This window comes from Camelus dromedarius, chromosome 8 (assembly GCF_036321535.1).
Source record: "Camelus dromedarius isolate mCamDro1 chromosome 8, mCamDro1.pat, whole genome shotgun sequence".
In the NCBI taxonomy this organism is placed as follows: domain Eukaryota; kingdom Metazoa; phylum Chordata; class Mammalia; order Artiodactyla; family Camelidae; genus Camelus; species Camelus dromedarius.
The window spans coordinates 2,920,547-2,939,568 of NC_087443.1; the positions used below are offsets into that span (position 1 = coordinate 2,920,547).

Sequence of the window (19,022 nt, forward strand, 5' to 3'; positions counted from 1 at the left end):
CCTTCGTTTTCAGTGTGGAACATCTGGGTCAGAGCCGGCTTTACCCTCTTATGTTGCATTGCCCATTAGAGCTGAAGGTGTAGTTACTTCTTGTTAAAATGTAAATACTTCGTTCTAGGAGGAGCGGAATTTTCCTTCCCCCCCCCCCCCCAGTCACTTCTAGATGTAAATGAGAAATGGGGAAACGTATGGGAAGAGGTATGTGAGCATGTAGGAGACTGAGACGTGTGGGGTGGCAGGGCGTGTCTCCTGGAGGGCAGACAGGCAGGCCTGTGTGCCAGGCCTGATCACTGAAATGTTCCGGTAGAGAGCGTGCTGGAAAGCGTAGTTTGCCTGTAAGAAGTCTGTCGAAAATTTCATGCACTGTTAGGAAGAACATCATGGAGGAATCTGAAGAGCTAGCCAGGAAGCCCTGTGACTTTTGGGAAATCTCTCAGCCCCCATCTACCTTAGGGCTTTCCTTATCTGTAAAATTTTGAGGGAAGTGTAAGATCGTTTAACTCTCTGTGTGTTGACTTTATAATAGATTTTCATTCTCAAATAATTCATAACGTGCAAACTGACTTCATGGCAGGTTTCCTCTACTGGCAGGCAGCTTGTTGCCTGCTCCAGTGTTCCTGACAGAACTTGAGGTGCGGCAGTTACTTCTCATGAGTGGTTGTGTTCCAGACTCACTTCTGAGACGGTTGCTCAGGATGTAAATGAGTTGCCCTCCCGGGGAGTGTTAGATGAGGTGCTTCTTCGTGCCTGACTCTTCCCCCGGCTGTGTACCCTGCAGCAGACCTGGGCGGAAGGGCTGGGGGGGGGGGGTGCTGCGCTTACCTCTGCAGGCTCACCTGGCCTGCTCTTGCCTCTCAGGCTGCTCCCCTGCCTCTGGAGCCTTTCCACAGAGCAGCAGAGCCACCACAGAAGGCTTGGAGGTGTGGGTGTCCCTCCTCCCCTCGCCTGACGGGCAGGGTACTGGGGTGGGGGCACGTGGGTTGCTCACAGTCCAAATTGGTCCAATGTCTAGCGGGGGCTTGGGTAGTTACTCAGACTCCATGTGGTCTGGAGTTCCAAGCCTTAATGACATTTTTTGTGTGTGATACCACATTAGTATCTAAGGAGCTGGAGACCGCAATCCAGACTTCATAAGGATGTGTGACATCCTGACTTCTGGTCCGCTACTCCTGGGTGCAGAATTAAGAAAATCAAATTCAGTATTTGCCAAGAAGGGCCTGAGCTCTAAACAACTGCTAGAATCTAAAACAACGCTTATGATTTCTTTTGAAGTTAATTGATTAAATGACGGTTGAACATCGTCCTCAGGTTTGATGAGTTGTCAGTAATTGTGGGACTGTGGCATCTTGTGGAAGTTTCCAGTTTGCGAAACCATTTATCTTTTTGCTGATTCTCCAATTCAGCTATTTAATTTAGACTTGTTAAAGTGTCATATCCTTTCCTAATTCTCATTTCAAATTACAAGAATTTTATAAAAACAAGCCCATTAAAATATATTTTAATTTTTCCTATTCAGTGACTATCAAATTTTACTTCAATTTTCTCAATAGAATATTTATTATCCACTATAACAGGTTGTAAAGATGCTTACATTAATAAAAAAGTATATAATAAAATAATAGGTAACAAGGATATAGTGTGCAGCACAGGGAAATATAGCCATTGTTTTGTAATAACTTTAAGTGGAGTATAATCTATAAAAATGTTAAATAACTATGCTGTACACCTGAAACTAATATAATTTTGTAAATCAACTATACTTCAATTAAAAAAAAGAAAACAAGCTACTTGCAAGAAGAAAAAAATATCCTAATAAATTTCCTGTCTTAAGTCTGTGGTTGGGAATCATTCTGATGGTTATCACTTAACACATCAAGTAGGACAAAAAACTCACAGGGTAAAACTTACATTAATAGATATTTCCTTACTTAAGCATTACATAATTTAATTCACCTTACGTGCCTTAACTAGCTTCTTCTTTAGAAAGAATTCTGTTCATCTGAACAAGGTCAGGTCATGGTATCCTCTCCCTTCTGCCACCCAGGTTTCCTGCATGTCAGACATATGGCTCTGTGTTGTAGTTGCAGAAGTGTGAAGAGAGAGATTTTCAAATCTTGTTTCCAGGTGTACACATTGCAAACTAGTGGATTTGAGAAGAGGTTCTGGATAACAATTCGAGACAGCATTTAGTGTTAAGGAAACTTCTTCGCCCATTCTCTAATTTTTAGTTGACCTGACAGAAGAAGAAAGGCTGTGTCTTCTAAATTTGCTTATTTTACTTCTAGTTAATTAGCTCCAAAAATATCATATAATTCCCAAGACGACTGTCATGGACCTTGGACCCACTGACTTCAGTTTTTGCCACCGATAGAATGTGAGCTTGGAGAATGTGATGTCTAAAGTTTCTGCCATTGTTTATAATTCTGACTTATTCATGTTTATTCCTTTATTCCTGTCATTTATGAAATGGTATAAATAGTGTTAGCATTTTTTCCTTCTTTTTTTTTTTAGTGATGTAAAGAATATGTGAGATCTTTGGGAAAGTCATTAATCAGTCTATAATCAATATATATTGAACTGTGGAGAGATGGGACTTAGCATAGTTGAGTCTATATGAACCAACCCTTATTTTTCATGAAGGCTGCTTCAAATCATGACAGATTCCGACTCAGCAGAATTCACTGAGTACTTACTATTCTGTACACTGTTTTATTTAATCCTCACAATAATCCTATGATTTGTAGCAGTCACCTCCTTTTTGATGCATAATACATTTCTGAAAAATATTCTTTCCAATGGTAATTTCTCTAATACTATTGTAATGAACAGATTTGGGCAAGTACATAGTGTTATTTTAAAAGACAGTTTAGCAGGATTTTTGGCATTTGATGAAACATTAGAAATTGACTCCTTCAGTTGGTACTGTTTGATGAGAAAAAAGCATGTTTTCTAATCAGGCTGTAAGAGTAAAGTTCATTATTACTACCTTTTTTCTTGTCTTTTTCCTTTTCCTTTTCTGTAGAAGGCACAAGGCAGGGAAAAGGCAAAAAATGCTGGTACCCTCTGCTTTTATTTTCAGTGTTTCCTTGGAAACTGTATCAGCATACAGCAGAACATGACCACGCCCACGCGAACTGGCCTGCGAGGAAGGGCTGTAGTGATCTTTTCGTCCTCCAGATGGCACTCTCTGCCATATCATGTGCAGCTCGTGCCAGGCATTTGAAATAGAACTGCGTGTAACATTTACCAAGCATGTTAACTGACGTTATATAATCTCCAGAGAGCCACAAAGCAGCTCTCTGGGATAGACAGCTTACGGAACAGGAAGCCGGAGTTCACACAGCCGTGTGGGACGGGCTGGTAATTGCTAGATTCCCAGTCTACTGCCTTTGTTTCCACCACTGTCACCATGCTGCCGATTTGACTATTCAGGACAGTTTCAGAAACTAGCCAAAATAGAAGAGATATTGAAATATTTGTTGAAGAAGTAATAAATATGGGTTGAAAGAATGACTGAGTGAATGAATTAGTGAAAGTGAACTGTAGCACCGTGGACTCTTCCCTTCTTAGTGCCACATCACTTGTTATTTAATAGTTGTTGAGGAGGAAACTTGGGGACCCAAGGAGTACTTCCTGCCGTATTGTTGAGCTTCAGATTTTATCTGCAATGATAAATGTAACATCATTGGTAGCACCAAAGTGACAAGATATTTGAAAATGCCTGAAAGTAAAACATTGATTAAAGAAATTAAAGAAGACTTAAAAAGATGGAAAGATATCCCATGCTCCTGGATTGGAAGAATCAATATTGTTAAAATGGTCATACTGCCCAAGGCAATCTACAGATTTAATGCAGTCCCCATCAAATTACCCAGGACATATTTCACAGAACTAAAACAAATCATAATAAAATTTATATGGAATTACAAAAGACCTAGAATTGCCAAAGCATTACTGAAGAAAAAGAAAAAGCCTGGAGGAATAACTCTCCCAGACTTCAGACAACACTACAGAGCTACAGTAATCAAAACAGCATGGTATTGGTACAAAAACAGACATATGGATCAATGGAACAGAATATAGAGCCCAGAAATGAACCCACAAACTTTAGTCAATTAATCTTTGACAGAGGAGGCAAGAGACTACAATGAAATAAAGACAGTCTCTTCAGCAAATGGTATTGGGAAAACTGGACAGCAGCATGTAAATCAGTGAAGCTAGAACACTCCCTAACACCATACACAAAAATAAACTCAAAATGAATCAAAGACTTAAACATAAGACAAGATACAATAAACCTCCTAGATGAAAATATAGGCAAAACATTGTCTCACATACATCTCAGCAATGTTCTCCTAGAGCAGTCTACCCAAGCAATAGAAATAAAAGCAAAAATAAACAAATGGGACTTAATTAAACATACAAGCTTTTGCACATCAAGGGAAACCATAAGCAAAACAAAACAACAACCTACAGAATGGGAGGAAGTTTTTGCAAAAGATGAAGCTGACAATGGCTTGATCTCCAGAATATATTAACAGCTCATCTGACTTAATAGGAGAAAAACAAACAACCCAATCCAAAAGTGGACAGAAGACCCAAACAAGCAATTCTCCAAGGAAGAAATACAAATGATCAATAGGCACATGAAAAAATGCTCAATATCACTAATTATCAGAGAAATGCAAATCAAAACTACAGTGAGGTATCACCTCACACCAGTCAGAATGGCCATCATTCAAAAGTCCACAAATGACAAATGCTGGAGAGGCTGTGGAGAAAAGGGAACCCTCCTGCACTGCTGCTGGGAATGCAGTTTGGTGCAGCCACTGTGGAAAGCAGTATGATGATTCCTCAAAAATCCACTAGGAATAGACTTACCATATGACCCAGGAATCCCGCTCCTGGGTATATATCCAGAGGGACCCTACTTCAAAAAGACACCTGCAAACCAATGTTCATAGCAGCACTATTTACAATAGCCAAGACATGGGAACAGCCTAAATGTCCATCAACAGATAACTGGATAGAGAAGATGTGGTATATTTATACAATGGGATACTATTCAGCCATAAAAACCAACAACATAACGCCATTTGCAGCAACATGGGTGTCCCTGGAGACTGTCATTCTAAGTGAAGTAAGCCAGAAAGAGAAAGAAAAATACCATATGAGATCACTCATATGTGGAATCTTAAAAAAAAAAAAGACAAATGAACTTAAATATAAAACAGAAACAGACTCACAGACATAGAATACAAACTTGTGGTTGGCAGAGGGGAGGGCAGGTAGGGATAGACTGGGAGTTCAAGATTTATAGATACTGACAGGTATGTATAGAATAGATAAATAAGTTTATATTGTATAGCACAGGGAAATATGTATAAGATCTTGTGGTAGTTCACGGTGAAAAAGAATATGAAAATGAATATATATAGCTTCATGTACAACTGAAAAACTGTGCTATACACCAGAAATTGACACAACATTGTAAACTGACTATAACTCGAAAAAAAATGCCTGAAAGTGAAGAATATATGTAGTAATGGTGTGGTGTGGGGGCAGGTGTACTAGTTCTGTATGCCAAGAAGATAAATGTGTGAAAATCCACGAGACTGAGGGTGATAGCTTAATTCTGTGATCTTTCGGATGATAGGTTGTGGAACTTAATCACAGAACCAGACCAGAGCTAAAATATGGAAGTCAGCTCTCCAGGTATCTATGGGAAGTCTCACTCAAAAACTTTATTGACCATTTCATTTGCAGAAGGTAAAGAAAATCATCAGGGGGCTGATACTCTGAGCCTGATTTTGACCCACTGTGAGGGCTTTGCTAGACAAGTGAGCAGAATGGGAGTCCTGAGAGAAAAGCCACGTCATTCGTTCAGCCAAGTCCATGGGTGTTTGAATGCCTCCTCAGTGCCACGTGCTGTTCTAGATGCTGTAGATTTAGCAGTAGATGCAGCAGGCAGATTCCCTCCCATCAACGAGCTTTCATTGGAAGAACTTACAGTGATCAGTCATCCAAGAAACTGGCTTCATGGTTACTTACCTGCAGGGACCCAGACTTCACTTGCCCTCAGACCCCTGCTCGCAGGGTTGCACTTTGGATGTTGTTGCCTCTGAAACTGCTTGTTCAGAAATCTGAAAGTTCCCATCTCCTCCTTCGCACGTTTCCATCCTTCTGTCACATAGAGACTGCCTGCCTTGTGTGCCAGTGCCTGCCTGGCCGCCTCCTCTCCCCTGCCCTTCTGTAGCCCGTCTTTGACCGTACGGATTGTTCTTTCACCCGTACCCCCACTTCCCTTCCACTTACGCCTCTGTCCCCCCAACCCCCATCTCAAGATCAGTACTCAGTCTGTGTTCTTTACTTAGACCTGGGCAGCTGAATCCTGCTGGAGAACCCCAGACAGCGGAGGAGCTGACCCCACCAGGCGCTCACAGTGTCTGGCCCAGGAAGTCCTGTTCTCTGTCCTGAGTCACTGCTCTCCAGCCTTGTTTTCCTGCTTCTCATTTGCTTTTTGGTACCAAACGTGCTGTGATTCTCCCAGCAACTTGATGTGAGCCTCCCTTTCTGTCTGTGATGCCTTTCTGCACTCCTTTTCCCCCTCTACCTGCTCCGCTTTTACTCACAGATCATCTCCTTCATTAAGCTTCCCTGACCTTGCCAGGTGGGCTCAGTGCTCCTTATTGGGACCCAGTACCCTGGGTATGGGTTTACCTTTGCCACCATAATATGAGCTCCCTGGGGGCGGAGCCTGGGACTGCTTTCACATTTGGTGTCCTTAGTGCCTGGAACAAGGGGGTGTTTATGAAGAACTAATAAACAGAAAGGAATATGAAGCAAAGCTGGAATATAGAGAATTGAAGGTGAGAGTTCCTAAATTTCAAACAAAAGAGAGGTAAGATGCCATGGATACAGCCTCTGGAAGGGGAAGTGGTTGCAAGACAGTCATAGACAGTCTTTATTGAGTGGTTGGAAATAATATGTGAAGGAAAGGTAGAGGCAGTGGCCGGATGAACTCAGATTTTAAAGTAACATGTGCAGAAGGAGGAAAGAAGGATATGAAGGAAATAACAACAAAATTATGTACATAAAGGGGGAGCACGACCCGAGGAGAGTAGAGGCCTGAGGCTTTGAGAAAGGTTTCGCCCGGCCTTTTACACTATATGTGGAGAAGAAACAGCAAGCAAATAATAGATTCTTCTTTTAAACAAACTGATCGTGTAATCAGATACAGGGAGTAAATGAAACTTCTCAGCTACTGTTTTCTTTCTGGCTTCTCTGACATGAAGAATGATCTACACACAGACTAATAAGGGTGGAAGTAAGAAAAACAGCAGGAGAAAATTTAATCCCAAGGTTGGGAGGAGATTGTACCAGAATCTCTGGCTACACTAAATGACTTCACATCTCAGGTTCAGATTCTGAGCAAGTGTGTTAATGCCGTTGCTGAACTGGTAGTCTTTGAGTTATTACGGTGAATTTGAAAACTTTTAGAAGACTGTGGAGGAGTGAGGCTCCAAAATTACAAAAGAAGAATGTAGATTCCATAGATTTTAGTGAGTTTGAGGTCACCTCTACAGAAGATTCTAGAGATCTTTTTAAAAGATTTGCAAACATCTAGGGAAGGCACAGATGGGCAGTGAAGTTTAGGGGGGTTCTCTGAAACGGATTCACCCAGGTAACCCCATTCCTGCTTTTGGCGGGATGTGCAGGTACAGATCAGGAGAGCACTGGCTGTAGTGCATTGAGATTCCCGTGAGGTATTTGGCATCCTCTGTTCTTGGGGATGTGTGGAGAGTTGGTTACAATTACTGAGTGTGTTTCAGTGTCTCAGTACTAATTGGCAGCCTAGTGGGAAGTCCCTTAAGGGCTGCTGGTTTTGACCCTGCTCCACTCATCAGTTTAACACCTTCCGCGTTTCACTCCCAGCTGGTGGGTAACCTTGTGGTTTATTTCACTGAGAAAACAGAAGCATCCAAATCTCAGTCCTCCCGCAGCCAGACACATGGATCTTGCTGGATCGGTGCTCGTGTTGTGTCATGCTTTTTAGGCCGTTCGATGGACCATCACTGTTCCTTCCACTCGCACGTTGGATCCTCTTCACTTTGCCTTCTCACAGTTCCTGTATTATCTCCTCTCACTCTAGTTTTTCATCTGTCTTCCCTTCTCTGCTGGAGAAACATGCTATAAAACATGCTGTGTATCTCAGCTTACAAACAATTTATAATATCTCTTCTTTTAAAAAAAAAAAACTCCCCTATCCAATGTCCCCTTCAAGCTCCCATTTCCTTGCCACACTTTTTGGCAGAACTTCTCCAAAGAGAGTTCTGGATTCCTTGCCTCCATTTCTTCACCACTCCTTGCCGCTCTACTGAGAGCACCTGTGACAAGGTTGTCAGTAACTTCCATGTTGCCAAATCCAGTGGTCAGTTCCCAGTTTCCATCTTACTCAGCCTCTCCGCAGTATTGGACCCAATGCATCACTCTTTCCTGTTTAACATTTTCTTCACCTGGTTTCTGGGAAACACCACTCCTGATTTTTTTCCCGCCTCCCATGCTGCTCCTTCTTGGTCTCCTGTGCTGGAACCTCCTCCCCCCGGACTCAGTGGTCTTAACCCCAGGGCTCAGTCCTGGCACGTCTTCTCTGTCCCATTCACACTCATTCTCTCGGTCCCACTGTTCAGTGCTGTAGCCACTAGCCACAGTCCCGTCCTACAGAACGTTCTATCCATCTAGTCTCATTAAAATGCATCTGTATGCTGATAACTCGCACACTGACTCACCACCTGATTCACAAACTGGTTCTCCCCGCCTGGACTGCAGCTTGGTGTGCCCCATGGCCTCCTTCATGTCCTGTGCTTGGTTTCTAAGAGACCTATCGAACTTGACACAGCTGAACCTGAGCTTTACTTTCCCTCCCGGCCCGTTTTACCATCAGTAAGCAGTGTTCTTCATCTCACAGCCTTAAAACCTTGGAGTCTTTTTGGGGTGGGGAGGAGGGCAAGGAAAGGATGGGCAGGAAGGAGATTCTCATTCTTTGGGAGAAACAGTCCAGAGGGACACCCTAGTCCCTCTTTCCACATCTCACTTCAGTCCCTGAGAAGCAGGAGTGAGTGACCTTTCTCACTTTTGTAGTAATTTCCAGCTTCTCTTTTTCTCTCACACTCAGTATCAAATGCATCAAACGTACGCTCATCTGGGTGCCCTGGAATTCTCTTTTCCCACGTACTCATGGCCTGTTTGCTTACTTCATTCTGGTTTTTGCTCAGATATCACCTCTCAGACATTCCTTGCTAAAGACTTTGTCTGAAGTAGCCTTCCTGTCGCTCTGCACCCTTGCTCTGTTCTGTGTTTTTTTCTTGGCATTTAGTGCTACTGCCTGATGTTACAATGAGTTTATTTTCCCTGTCTCTGCCCCACTAGAATCCATGAGAGTAGAGATTTTATTTTTGCTCTATACCCAGTGCCAAAAATAGTAGCTGGCATATAGTGAGTGTTCAATAAACATTTGTTAAATTAAATGGCATATTGTTGACATAAAACTAAAAGGTGTAGCTAATACATTATCTGTTTTTTGCTTTTTGTTTTCGCCATTTATATTTTACACTTTTACCAGTCACTGATTTAGAGAAAGTGAAACCTGCTATGTCTCTGAAAAGGTCATATATATGATTATAGGCATTTTTTTATTATGCTTTTCATTTATGGTAAATTTTAAGAATATAAAAATTCTAGTAATGTTGGGAGCAAGTTTTATTTATTATGACTTTATAACAATAGTTGTATCAGAAGTTGAAAATTGTGATGATGATGAATTTAAAATTTGACATTATAGCTGTAAAGTGCAAAAAACAATAAGACAGGGTCCCTGGCCTTAAGGAACTCATGATCTAGGAGGTGAGAGAGTCATGTGGATAAGTAGCTACCAGGTGTCCACGTAGTGTGGAAACGGGCAAAATACAAAATGTCCTAAGCACATCTTAAATTTGTATATTAAAAAAAGAAACAAAACCGCACACCCTCTATTTGCACTTTATTGACACCACCGTAACACGGGGCGCTGGAAGCTCAGGCACCGCTGTGCGTAAGGGGCCGTGGCGGAGTGCCGGCCGGCGGGATTGGCGTCTTGGATGCAGTGAAACCCCGTGGGTATCCCAGCTGGGCTGTGTACAACAGAGATAAAGAAGCCACGTCCGCTTAAGAGCATTAGAAAAAGCCCTCAGCGTGGCCTAGAAACGCCCCTCTGTAGGAGAGAGACAGCCGTGGACCCAGCTGTCTGTCCGCCTTCCCTTCTGAAGGCCGTGCTGAGGCAGCCGGGGTCGCTCTAGTGTCTCCGCCCTGCCGTGGCCCAGCCCAGAGGGCGCCCGCGGGCAGAGCGGTCCCTGCAGTTCCATCTTTATGCTCATTTCCCCGGCCATCATTTCAGAGTTAAAAACCTGCGGACGCTGCGGTGCGAGCAGCTGCGGAAGGCGTGCTGTTTCGTTAGGTCCAGCAGTTGGCGCCCCGGCCGCCGGTGCCGGCCAGCGGGGCGGGCGCGCGGGCTGCAGCGCAGCTGCGCTCGGATCGCTACGCGCCGGGGCCCCGCCGCTTGGGAGCGGGCGGTCTTTCCTCATTCACACGACGTCCTCTGTCCTGTTTCCTGCCTGCTTCATTCTCAAGTACCTACCACAGTGCGTGATATTAGATCTGTTTGTTAAGCAGGAAGAAATTCAAGACAGTTGTCTAGATTTGAGCATTTTAAAACAATTAAAGATCATTTTGATTTTAAAACTTGTGGTTCAAAATAAACCCTTATGTTTGCCTTGTAACTATAATAAGGAAATTTTCTTCTTGCCTCTGCCTGGTAAAAAAACTCTGAGGGAGGAAACGACAGAGAAGCATGTTGTTGCCCAGAAGTAGGAATTTATCCTTTAGTGAACAGAAATAGTCTTCATTGTGTTGTACACAAAAGATTCATTCATCGGGACGAGGGTGTATCTCAATGGTAGAGTGCGTGCTTAGCATGCACAAGGTCCTGGGTTCAATCCCCAGTATCTCCGTCAATATAAATTAAACCTAATTACCACCCCCAAATAAATAAATAAATAAATTTTTTAAGATTAATTCATTTTTAAAAAGTCAACAAAGATAGGAAATTTGGTGGTGTTTTATTCATTGTTTGGCTTTAGTATTTTCTGAGTTCTCATAATCCTCAGATATGTTCAGTCTTACAGGAAAGTAGTAACTTGGCTGTGCATAATACACACGTGATAGTCCATGGCCTCCTAGGTTCCGTTGTTAAGAAGATTGATGTGTCTGATTCTCCTTCCTTTATAGTGATTTTCCTGGACGTTGGGAGCTGGGAGTTGGGAGAGGAGGCGTAAGGAGCTACGATCAAGCTGTTTTGTTCCGATCAAGTATGTTCCAAGACTCCCTCACTCAAGACTCTGTTCTTGAAGCTACAGGTATTTTTTAGTGTGCTCTTGAGATTGAAGAAATTTGTTGGCTGTTTCATACATCAGATATGAATATTGGCCACTGGTTTTGTGTTGGAACTTTAAATGTTGCATGGTGGAGGATCTTGGTGGCCCAGGAGATGATATTGTATGGAAAATTCTAAGTGATAAGAAAGCATTGGGTTATAGTGTAATTGGCAGGTGTTTTTTTCTTTCATAGTGGTACACTAAATATTATGTATCTTAAAATCAATGACAGATTAGGTGAAATCAATTAATAAAGTTGGATAAATATGGACTGAATATAAATTGGGTTCTTTGATTTATTGAACAATTTTACTTTATGAAAACTTATGAAGAAGTAATATTATATATAATAGAGATTATTGCTGCCTTTTGGGATAATGAGTTATGTACATTTTTTAAACTTTTCTTTTTCTAAATGTTCAGTATTGAAAATAATGGTACTTGTTATGTTAAAGAGGGGACTGTTGTTGTAACCATACCTGGAATTCTGATGGGAATCCAGGCGTTAAACCATCAGGCCCTAGAATGAATAGGAACCGAAGTAGTAGTAGGCATTTCTTTGGTCTCTCCCTTTCATGTTTATCTATTTCTCTTTGCATCCTCTTAGTTAGTTTTCACCCAGATGGCTTCTTCTGACCCTCAGCTACCTCATAGTGACCAGCACAGGCCTATCTCTGTGGGGCTTCTCAGCACAGTTACGTCCCTTAATTCAGATTCCTCTGAGAGAGAGAAAGCATGGTTGGCCAGTCCCTCTTTGCAGGCTGCCCCGCACGAGTCACATCTTGCAGCTGACCCTGAGTCAGTGCGTGTCGGTTGCCGGAGGCCCGGAGACCGGCAGTGCCCCTCGGCAGTGGCACAGTCATGTGGCTGCTGCCTTCTCAGCAGGGTCCGCCAAAGGGCCCTGTCACCGTGGGGGAAGGAAGACTGCAGTACACATTTTATTTAATTCAACCTCTTAGGTTAAAAAGTTCTCAGGGTTACTCAGTGTCTTAGAATTACTTTTAACCCTAGGGTGAAACTATTTTGAAATCCTTTGGGGATTTTGTTGTTCAAGCTTTTTCCTTTTCTGGAGGTTTATTCATTCTTTTCTTTGTATTTGTGTTTCTGCTCTCTTTTGTCTGCTTTACCTTACTGTTGTCCTTAATCCTAAAATGTCACACTGCCCTGTATTTGATTCGGATGTGTAGTAAGAAATGAACTGGCCTAAGCTGAGCTGCTGGCATTCTTCTATTTTGAGTCGCCTGGTGGTAGATCCTTCCTCCCTGCCCACCCCCCACCCAACCATTAACTGAACTCTGGGAAGGTGGGCCAGTGACTGTGGATTCTATCATGGGAAAAACAGTTTATATTTTTAAAGGATCCGTTTATCTTTCAGAGCATGTACAGCAAGAATTTTTGTAAGTAGTGGGTTTATTTTTATTCTACGGTGAGGCTCTTTAAGAGGGAAAGTCAGCATCTGCTGTAACCTCCACCACCCACTGGCATCTCCTCTGCAGGTGCTCTCCCGTATCCCTGCTTGGCTGTGCTCAGGCGCTTCACGCTGGGGCTTGTTCCCGCCCTGCAGGAATACTCACAGAGCACCTGGCCGGCTCGGAGCTATGTCTGGAAATTTGATAAGGTTAGGTGCCAATGCCCTGTAATTTAAAGTCAGTCTTTAGTTAAAAACAAACAGCAGCAAAAACGCATAGTTTTAAACATAAATTTTTGCTTCTCTAATCTTTTTTGTCATGTTTATCTTACAGCTCGGTCATGAGCACTGACAGTAACTCCTTGGCACGTGAGTTTCTGACCGATGTCAACCGGCTTTGCAATGCAGTGGTCCAGAGAGTGGAGGCCAGGGAGGAGGAGGAGGAGGAGACGCACATGGCAGCCCTTGGACAATACCTTGTCCATGGCCGAGGATTTCTGTTACTGACCAGGCTAAATTCTATCATTGACCAGGTAACATTTTCATGTCAAATAACTTTTTCATCAGTATATTTTAGTTAATTATAGATACACAATTTCTGGGTTACACAGTGTCTGAGAATCTCTTTGAGATAAAGTCCTCTCACATCATTCAAGGGAAGGTAGCTCCATTTATGAACATATTATTTATTTGGATACTTTCCACAATGTCTTTAATATCTCACAGTTACTAATGATCTTTCTTCTAAAATGGTTTCATATATACTATGCTTTTTGTCCTAATATCAGTGTGAAATAACTATGATTAGTGGAGATAAGGTTACAATTCAGAAGCATCATGAATTTGCACTTTCAAAAAAATCACATATGTTTTTGAAAAGTTTAGTGTAAATTATATTTAGGGAGCTTGCCCATTCTGGGGTGAAAGTAGAGAATCCTTTTGAAAACGAACAATTACTGAGTCCTTTGTCTTGCATTCATCTGGCTTTTCGTACATTACTGTGTTTGCTTAAACGATGGTGGCACCATGTGGTGTTTTGCTGCTTCCTTATTCTAGAATTAGCAGAGTTTTAAAGCTGGTTGAGACTATAGAGAGACTTCCATGTAACCTCCTTTTGTAGATGAAAGACTGAGGTCCAGAAACATTAAGTAACTCAGACAAGGTTAACTTGAAGCCCAAATGTGATTTACATCTTTATTTTATTTTAGTAGAAAACAAATGTGTATTTTATGAAAAAAAAAATCCACCATCTGCTTTCACCGTCTACTAATTAATGTACAGTTAGATAGTAATATCTCAGTTAACTTGAACTGAAAAGATAACAGGGCTCTGTAGCAGCAATGTGACGGACAGCTTAAACCCCTTTAAATGTCACTGGCTTTCAATGTAAACTTAATCATTGTAAAAGGAAATTTCTTTACTATAAAAGCACTTCTCTAATAAATACATACATTGGGTAAATATAGATAGTAAAACTATGCGTTATCTATTTTCACTGTAAGCTAAGGAACTTAACAAATATAAATCAGGAAGCATTTGTTCACTGTGGTATCTACCTGTCATGGGATTTTCCGGAATATCTGCAGGTATTTGTGAAGTTTATATGTTTTTGTTGGGGTGGCATTGATTTATAATGTCACGTAGGCTTAGGTATTTTTATTCTTTTTCCTGAATGTGATTTATTAAATGTGTGACTAATTGTAATTTAATTTTTATATATTTGTGTGACTTTTCTATCAATACATTTTAAAATCAGAAAAAAAATTTGTTAGACCACTTGCGGTGGTTTTTTATTTTAGAATTTTGACGATTTAATATGCATATCATGTTCTGTTCATTTTCTGACCTCACATTAGGACAATTCAGCACTTTCTCTTTTTTTTTTAAGATGCTATGTTAGTAGCATCAAAAATATCAGTTACCCAGGAATAAATCTGATAAATTATGTACAGGTCTCTGTATAAAATTCTATAAAAATGTTGTTGAGAGAAACTAAAGAAGACCCAAGTAAAGGCAGAACTGCGTAAGTTTCATGTGTTGGGAACAATTAATATTGTAAGTATATTTGTTTTCTCCAAATTGATCTGTAGATTCTCATGCAATCCCAATCAAAAATCTCAATAGCTTTTTTTTTTTTTTTGACTGACAGATCCTGCCTCAGGTTTATTTGTACAAACAGCACAGGTAGACATGAGCCCCAAGCAGACAGCAGCCCAGGGGTCACACTAGTCCTTATATCCTCACATCAGTAGATGAAAGCCTCTAGTCTGGAGCCTTTGTGGGGCCTGGGTGCCTTTGGGAGCCGGAACCTGAGCCTGAGCTGCAGCTAAAGCTAAAGCTGAAGCTGCGGCTTGGTCTGAGCCTTGTCCTTGTCCTTTGGCCGACAGAGCCTGAAACCCTTGGCAGTGAGGGCACGAGCATGTTTCCCGAGCTTGGGGTGAGCAGTGCAGGCAAGTCAACTGAGCCTGCAGCTGTCACCCTGTGGGATCTTGAGCTTGACCTCCTTGGGCTTTACGAGAGCCTTGACAGACTCAGCACGTATGCTTGTGGCCTTGGCGTTATTGGCCTGCATCTTCTTCAGGCCCTCTTTGTTGTGCTTCTTGGCAGAGCGCATGTTCCTCAGGAACTTGGGGTCCACCCCCTTAAGAGATTCGTGTCGTTGTGGTTGGGGTTTTTTGATGCTGTTTCTGTGCCATTTTCGGGACTGTTTGTGTGTGGTGTGGTTCTTCGACTTGGCCATGTCTGCACCGGAGCAGGGAGATCCCAAATCGCCTGGGACCGGAAGAGAAAGAGGAAGCTCAATAGCTTTTTTTGGATGACAGCTTTACTAAGATATAATTCACATATAGAATCCACCTGTTTCAGATGTACAGTTCAGCGACTTTTTATGTCATCACATGTATGTGCAGCTGTCACCACAGTCAATTTTGGAACGTTTTCATCATCTGAAATAGAAACCCCCTGCCTTTTACCCATCACTCCCCTTTCCCTCCCATCCCCCTTGGCCCTAAGCAAACACTCGTCAACTTTCACTCACCTTCCTCTTTTAAGTTGTGGGATATCTTTGAATGTGCTGTTAAATGGTTGAAATCATTCAGCTCATAAATGCAACAGCATTTTTCCAGTGGCAGTGGTTTCAATGCCCTCTTTTCCCGTGGTCGCTCGCTTTGTGGCGTATCTGTAGCAACGACAGTACAACAGTAGAAGTAGGAGTATTTTTCAAATAGCCGTTAAAAAAATAGGACTTACCAAGATTTAATTGTTCAAGCCAGAAAATGGCGAACGATCATTTGGTTCTTTAAGGGAATTTAATTGTGCAAGATTTAATCATTAAAATGGAGTCAAAACACTAGATTCACAGTGAAAAAGAATGTGACAATGACTATATGTGTTCATATATAACTGAAAAATTGTGATCTACACTGGACATTGACACAACATTGTAAACTGACTATAACTAAATAAAAAAAATAAAATTACAAAATTGAAAAAAAAAAGGAAAAACCCCACTAGATTCAAAGCTGTACATTTTGGGAGGAGCTTCAGCTTTTCTATCTGGGTGTCTCGTGAGTTGAAACACTTGGATACTCTAGACAAGAGTCGTTTTAAGGTCTTGCCCTCCTACTGAATACTCTTGCTTTATCAATAGATTTTAATATAAATTAAGTAGACTTTTTATTGGTTTCCATATAGTAAATGCACAGATATTGAGTGTATTGTTGGGTGAGTTTTGACAAATATATATACTCTGTAACCAGCACCCAGATCAGTGGTTAGAACCTCCCCACCACCCGAGAAAGTTCTATCTCACCCCCTTCTCAGTCGGCCACTCCCCTTGCCCCTGCGCAACAACCGCTGTTCCAACTTAAGCACCTGAGTGTGGCATTGCTTGTTCTGGAGGGTCACGGAAGCACAGTCATGAACACGTGCTCCTGTGTCTCGGAGCTCCATTCCTGCCGCATAGTCAGGAGTTCACTGCTGTTTGTTTCTGAAGAGTATTTTGTTGTGTGGAGATACCACAGTTTGTTTAACCATTCACCTGGCGTTTAACCATTTGGGTGATGTCTTTGTGTGAATATATTTTCATTTCTTCTGGGTAAATATCTAGGCCTGTGATCGCTGGTGAAAGGGTAGGTGGTTGTGATTGACTGTGAAGTCAGGCACCGTCCCCCGGCTGTTGCACTGGCAGCTGGGCCCTCAGGGCCGTCCTCCTCAGGGCTGCGATTCTAGCTAGACGGAACACCGTGCTTGCTTCAGTCTCATTCTTCTGAAAGGCCCATGGTTTCCAAGAACTAACTCACTTCAAGAGATGGTGGCAACAGACATGAAGTCCTGAGAGAGGAGAAAAGACATCATGGGGTGGTGCTGGAAGGGAAGCCCCCCGGAGAGAGTAGGGGGGGGCCGCCAGCGGCGTGGGCAGGAGGGGCCAGGGCCAGGGCTGCCGCTCACGCTCACGCAGCGGCGGGGCTTTGCCAGCGTCCTGCTGTGGGGCCGGGCTGAGCGGCAAGCACGGCGTGTCCCTGGCACTTCTTCACAGCGCCCTGAGGCTTCAGCAGCTCCATCGGAATGCTACCAGTTCATCTGCTTCAGAGAGACTCAGATCAGGAGGAGAGACATGCTCGAAGTTGGCTTCCTTGTTTTTGTTTTAGAGACCATGTATCCTTTTCTGATGCCTTTTTTTTTTTTAAGTAAGTTTTTGTTTGTTTTGGGAGGGAGTAATTAGGTTTATTTATGTATATATTTACTTTAATGGAGGTACTGGGGCTTGAACCCAGGAGCTCAGACATGCTAAGCTCTGAGCTGTACCCTCCCTGTGGGGTCTTACAAAACTCCGTGGAGGTACATACTGAGTCTGCGCTATACATGGAAATGTTATCTCAACACCTTTAGTCTTGCTAATTTTGAAGTAAAGCACTTGGAAAAGGGGCCCTTTGACACAATTTTCTTCTTTGAATTTCTTCCAGAATTCAAAGTCATTCATGCAGGTAGTGTTTATGAATGCCCAACAGTTCGCCAGGCATTGAATGGCAGGAAAGGGAGGTGACTGCTAAGGGTTAGGGCCTGAGCCCTGGAGTCCATGCTCTGAGAAATGACTGAGAAGAGTGTTTGGAAAAGTTTCCTATCGTGTTTAGAGGTGGATCCAAACTCCTTCGCATGACCCACAGGGCTGCGTTGGACGTGGCACCGTTCACCTCGCCGACCTACCCCTTCCAGCCTTGTTTCCCAGCACTTTCCCTGTGCTATGGTCCAGCCACACTGGCCTGCTTGCTGGTCTGTGAAAAAGTCAAATCCATCCCCAACCCTTTGTATACTTCCTGTGAGCCCTTTTCCTCCAAGCCTTTGCATCTTCCTTCTCATCAATCAAGTCCTGCTCAAGTCCTGACCTGCCTGTTTAAATGTCCCCCTTTCATCAGTCTGTAATCCCTCTCCTGTTTAATTGTCTCCATAGCACAGCATTCTGTCTGAAATTTTCTTATTTCTACCCATGATTTTGTGTCCCCCATGCTAGAGTGTCAGCTTTGTAAGGATGTGAGTGTTGTCTTCCTTGTTCACCACTACATCCAAAGTGTCTGGCCCGTAGTAGGGGCTTAGTAAATATTTGTTGAATGAATGAAAGAGGAAAATGGGCATTCAGACATCAACAGTCGAGCTAGTTGATTGCTATAGGGGATCAGGGACATGAAACCTAACTGGATCTGGGGTTATAGAAGACCTGAGGGATGAGTTGACATTTGGCAGGTGGGAGAATGGTGATGGAATGACAGGGCAGAGTAAGTGAGGAGAATGTTTGAAGCAATACCAGGACCATGGTGGTCAGGAAACCCTCACTAGCTGGACGTGTGGGGAAGGGGCAGGGGGGTGTGGACCAGGCAACAACGAGCATGTCCCCGAGGGTCTCCGAAGCCTGCGAGGAGTTCGGGGTTTACTTTTGCAGGATTTCCAGCCTTCTCCTAACCAGGACAACGCCAGGAAGGAGCAGTCTGCAAGCCACGTCTCTGCGTCCTCCTTTCCCTCCGCTCCTCAGCCTGATGTGATCGTACTCATGCCCTGATCACTCCATTAAAGGCGCGTTTGTTAAGGCCACTCGTGACCCTCTTCTTGCTAAATGCTTTTCTGCCATCATCTTACACAATTAAAGAAGAGCA

General features: G+C 42.8%; 1 protein-coding gene across 1 annotated transcript in view; it reads left to right on the plus strand.

The window, feature by feature from the left end:
- The window catches only part of LYST (lysosomal trafficking regulator), a 159,518-nt gene that overhangs the window by 11,466 nt on the left and 129,030 nt on the right, over positions 1-19,022 (plus strand). Inside the window, exons 2-3 of the mRNA XM_064487841.1 lie at positions 11,323-11,450; positions 13,211-13,409. Of these exons, the coding sequence (XP_064343911.1) occupies positions 13,218-13,409 (192 nt within the window). The 5' untranslated portion in view covers positions 11,323-11,450; positions 13,211-13,217. The remainder of the gene's footprint in view (positions 1-11,322; positions 11,451-13,210; positions 13,410-19,022) is intronic.